The following is a 5360-nucleotide window of genomic DNA, read 5'->3' on the forward strand; positions in this document are numbered from 1 at the left end:
ATGGACGTCCGTGGTGCTGTGGGTGTTTCTCCTAACTTTTCAGGAAACCCACGTTCGCTTCAAACAGGTGTAAACTACAATGAAGTCAAGAACACGAAACAACCAGGCGATGCTAAAACGGAAAGGGAGAACACACAGGAACGACTGGCCACATATCAACACTGGACTGGAGTTCCATCGCCTACTCAGTTGGCAGTGGCTGGTTTTACATTCACGGGAGAAAACGATAGAGTTGTGTGTACCTTCTGTGGATTAAAACTGTACAACTGGACAAGGAAGGAAAAACCTCTTGAGGTCCACAAAAAATATTCTCCTGACTGTACTTTCTTGAACAAATGGTTCCCATTAGCCGGAGAAGCCAGTAGAGGATCGTCACCACCAACAGGAGGACGATCAGGATACGACGCAACTATAGCTAAACACAAGGAGTATATTTCCATTGCCCAGCGAGTGTCTTCATTCGTTGGATGGCCTCTTAAAGGTGAGGTCCATTCTGCACAAAACATGTCAATGGCTGGGTTTTTCTATATTGGATCTGCAGACAGAGTGAGATGTTTCTACTGTTCCCTTTCCCTCAGAGATTGGGACAAGGATGATGATCCTTTTTCTGCTCATAAACAATGGTCTCCTCGTTGTGACTACATCAACCTTATTGCCAGCAATGCCGTCAATACAAGGCTAAGGTCATTGCGCACTTCTGAAAGTTCGGTCCAAGCATCACCTAATATAGTGCCAGCAGCATCAGCAGGGGATCCTGGAAAGATGGACTCGGTTGAACCTTCACTGAGTAGAGGAGGGAGAGGGAGGTGGGAACATTCACCCTCTGTTCAAGCGTTGTTGGATTTTGGGTACACGATTGATGTTGTTCAGAAGGCAATGACGAGGCACAAAGAAAAACATGGATATGATTTCAAGACTTCTACAGATTTGTTCCGTCTCATTGAAGAAATGGATGATTGAAGTCCGAGGTATATAACCTAATTGTAATATCAAAGCTGCAACTTCCAGCCATGTCGAATCCAGATTTCTACACAAACATGCTGTGTTCTAGTATTATACCGATCCAGTATTTGCATAAACCTTTATTAATCAGTCGCTCGTCGTATCAATCAGCTAAATGTACAATATATCTATCTTAGCTCTGTCGTTGCATTGATCATGCTAGTATGTGTTACTACATTTAAACTAAATATAATATTTAATACTTTTGTTAGCCTAGCTACGTTTTGAAATAGAGCTTTCATTTATACTTTAAACCACAATTATACACGCCCTTCGTGTCTAGTTTCCAAAAAAGCATAATATGTTAGGGCTCTCTTTTACAATTTTATGTATACAGCTGTTTTTACTGCAATGTAAACGTGTTTGTTAAGAATGTATATGTTTTCATAGCTATAACTCTCATTCAATATTCACTCACATTCTGTGATCTATGATTGGTAATCTACACACTGATGCATACCCTCAAAGATTATACATGCTCGAAATCAGTGTTTAGAGCGTGTATAAAGGTGGACAAATGGTATGATATCGGCACTTGTCACACGGTCATGAATTGATGCAACAGCATATATAATGATCGTTATTGATATGATTTATTGACCATATATCTTATGTGGTTGCCCAAGTACACATGCTTAAAATGGGGATCTGGTGGTCATAGCCCGAGTGTCCGGATAGTGGCTCATGCTATTAGCCACAAGTTGTTTGACGAAAATCTATTTATGTCCAGGCCTCCGTGAGTTGGCCGCTGTATTGATGACTGTGGCGTAAAACATAACTCACTCAAACAATTACAACACGTTTTCAGGAAATACACTGTATCGTGGTGTATGGTCACGTTACGTTCAACACTTATTCAAATGGAATGGGTCGCTATATAAGTGCAATAATCTTGGACGCGTCTAGTTGTCTAGTGGTAGAGCGTCCGTCCGGAGAGCGGAAGGTCAGGGGTTCGATCCTGGACATACCATTTGACGTTGAAAAATGGTACTTGGTGTTACCCTGCCTGGAGCTCGGCATTAGGGGGGCTAAAACAAGGACTGGTCGGCTCGGAGTCAGAACACTGTGTCTGAGTCGGGTAATCATGATAAACTGCGGGATAGAATCTCAGTGGGCTTGCACTATAAAATCGGCATTAGTCCTGACTGGTACAAGCAGGTACACACACACGTGCATGAGCGTCGCTATATAAGTGCAATAATCTTCGACGCGACGTTAAACCCCTTTTCACCTCACCTCAAACGGAATAGTTGCCACAAACTAATACAGATAAATTTTGAAGAGGCTATTAGCCTCCTCTGATGCATAACATGGTCCTCTAGATCGGGCCTTTCTTTCTTCTTCATTTAACAAATCATCACACAAGACTTTATGCTTATTTCTTTCATCAACCGATACACAATCTATTTAACATGAAATTGGTTTTCGTGACACATATTGCTGAGTGGACGTATTTATACCACCCAAGGCACTGACGTACTGTGAACACAACAGAACATATAACTGCACATTGCACTTCACGGATCAGTACTCACGCTGCACCCGACGCTTACAGACGTATCGTGTGTGTGAATTGATCACGGTATTCAAGTTTGAGCACTACGCTGTAGACAGGTCAGGTCGGTACACTGTGCCCCGGTTATAAATAGAACCAGCACATGTTTACAATGATGACAAACAAATTGATAAAATAACATTTCATGTGGCATATATATATCTGAACTAATCATTATCATCATAATCATGATTATGATTATGAATATTATATAATTATTATTATTATAAGTAGTAGTAATAGTAGTAGTAGTAGTAGTAGTAGTAGTAGTAGTAATAGTAGTAGTAGTAGTAAAAACCCTGCCAATGGATCAGTTTGTCTTGTCAGGCACCCATTCACTGTTGAGTTTTTGTTTGTTGTTTTTTGCACCGCGATCAGCAATATTCCAGTTATATGACGGTAGTCTCAAAATAATCGAGTCTGGACCAGACAACCCAGTGATTGACATCATGAGCATCAATCCACGCTATATGGATACGATGACATGTATCAACCAAGTCAGCGAGCCTGCCCACCCGATCCCGTTAGTCGCCTCTTACGACAAGCATAGTCGCTTTCATGCTACATGAATGTCACTATTACAAGACTCAAGACTGCGTCAGTCGTGTAACTGGCTTCGACCTCAGTGTTGACGTTGTGACCTATAGTACATACAGTTCAGTGCGACACTTGCTTATGTTTACGTTTTCTATAATCCAAACGTTTAGGATTGTATCATTGTTTCTTATGAAGTCAGGTAAAGTGCATAAGATATAATGTTACAAGGTGACTTCGCAATTGAAACGTAAAGGTTTCGTACAGAAATAGGTTTGTACAGAGCTAAATTCGCGGATTAACAACTTTTTTTTTGTTAGTTTCGACTTTTCGCAAATTACTTAATAGTACATGCACACATATGGAATACTACATTTGCTTGTATGGCAATGTAAAAAATGACAAAAGTAATTTAACTTGCTGTGATGACAACAAAACTGAGCTCGGATAGATACAATGACTTTCTATTCATTTCTACATGTGCATGTCCACAGTTTCCATTATCATGAACATGCACTATGTAAAGCATAACCCGTGTTTCGTCCTCCCGTTTGGTCGAACACACTGCCCATGTATATGTACACGTAAGTTAAAGTGACTATAACTGATTTAGCTCATTTACGTTAAACACCCTTTAGTTAATGAAAATGCACGAGAAAACTCCAAAAGAGACTGGGTGACTCAAGCTTTTGTTTGTTTGCTGTTTAAAGCCGCAATATTCCAGCTATATGACGACAGTCTGTACTAGACAATCAAATGATTAATACTACAAGCAAGATATTCTTAAGATGACACGCAGGACAGCCAAGCCGGGAATACCTACTGGCTTGAACGGCTTAAACAGAGTATACACGCAAATAGTGAACATAGATTTGTCAACAGGGGAAGGTCATTTGGACAGAAATTGATTATAATTAATGTTCCGATAAAAATGCGTTAGGTCATGAATTGAAATGCTACAGGCTGATATCAATCACTAGTCAGTCACATGTCAGTAACATGTCTAAATATGATATGCTTAAAGCGTTCTCTATGTATAAGTTCAATTAGGGCGTAGGAGATTAACCTACATGTATGTGTAAATATATTACATGGTAACCATCAAACTCTCCTGTTATCTTCAAATTTATTGAAAGAAAATACACTAAAAGTATTAAAATATATTCTCCATTCGCGACAACATCGCTTTAATATTACTACACATGTACATGTGCTCCATACACAGAATTAGAAACAGGTGTTTCTTGTTCTTAGAAAAGATTTATACACGACGTATGAACTGGTCACAAAAAGAATATTTTACAGCATTATAATTTCCCCACAATAATGTATACTGATTTAGACCTAGCTTTCACTGATTCAAGCATAAAAATAATATGTAATAATATGTTCCATGTCATTAATAACACTTTGGAACATGTTCCAAATTATCAACCGTGTCACCTCCGTGTACTTACATCAAACGTGTGACCCTTATCCACTATCCGACTATAAATGGGATTTTTTACAAGGATTACTGAACCACAAAATGAATAAATTATTTTAGAAATGTAAAACAAGACCATGCAAAATAGATTAGTGGATACTTTCAAATGCTGAAACTCATGCATGAACAGAAATATTAAAGGTTAAATTGGTTTAACGACTTTATACAAATTCACTTTCTAAAATGTTTTTCTCTAACGGGATGTTAAATAAACCCATAGGATAATATGGATTACCGCCTACTAAAGCTTTTCAGTACTAATAATTTTAGCATATTATTTTGAAATATTTCTTTGAAATGTTTTTCCCCTTTTATCAAAAGCGAGAAAAGGCTTACTATAATCATAAATAATCATAAGGAATTGCACGATTCCGACAGTATCATAAGCATGTGGTTAAGACTCACTATGAAATCGTGATGATATCAGGTCTTACAAGAAGCACGAATCACTGTTCTCACGAACTACAGTTGTTAAATAAACCCTAGATCCCAATTTGCTTTCCCAAATTTATCTCCGAAAATACTCTAAGTAAGCTATATATTTGGAATAGTCAAATCTAATTTGCACTTTTGTTGGTTGCAATATCTAGTATCAGTGAATATTTTAAGAAAAAGGTTTTATCAGCATACATAAGCAGTTATTAAATATCCATAGTTTATAAATGTTTAGAAGTACGGCTGTATCGATGAATTCATGTGACAAGCGATATGAGGTTGGATTCACCAAGGCAGGACAAAAAGTTTTTTTAAGTTCAATGCTAATATAAAATATCCAACAATATT

At 38.0% G+C, this 5360-nt stretch overlaps 1 protein-coding gene across 1 annotated transcript; it reads left to right on the forward strand.

Annotated features, from left to right (window-relative positions):
- On the forward strand, nt 1–1542 carry LOC139451777 (baculoviral IAP repeat-containing protein 7-A-like). Its single transcript, XM_071233085.1, has one exon. The coding sequence runs from the start codon at nt 1–3 to the stop codon at nt 958–960; it is 960 nt and encodes a 319-aa protein (XP_071089186.1). The 3' UTR covers nt 961–1542.
- Nucleotides 1543–5360: the final 3818 nt, after the last annotated feature.

Source organism: Haliotis cracherodii, unplaced genomic scaffold, assembly GCF_022045235.1.
Source record: "Haliotis cracherodii isolate W230 unplaced genomic scaffold, xgHalCrac1.p SCAF_9, whole genome shotgun sequence".
NCBI classification, from domain to species: Eukaryota; Metazoa; Mollusca; class Gastropoda; order Lepetellida; family Haliotidae; genus Haliotis; species Haliotis cracherodii.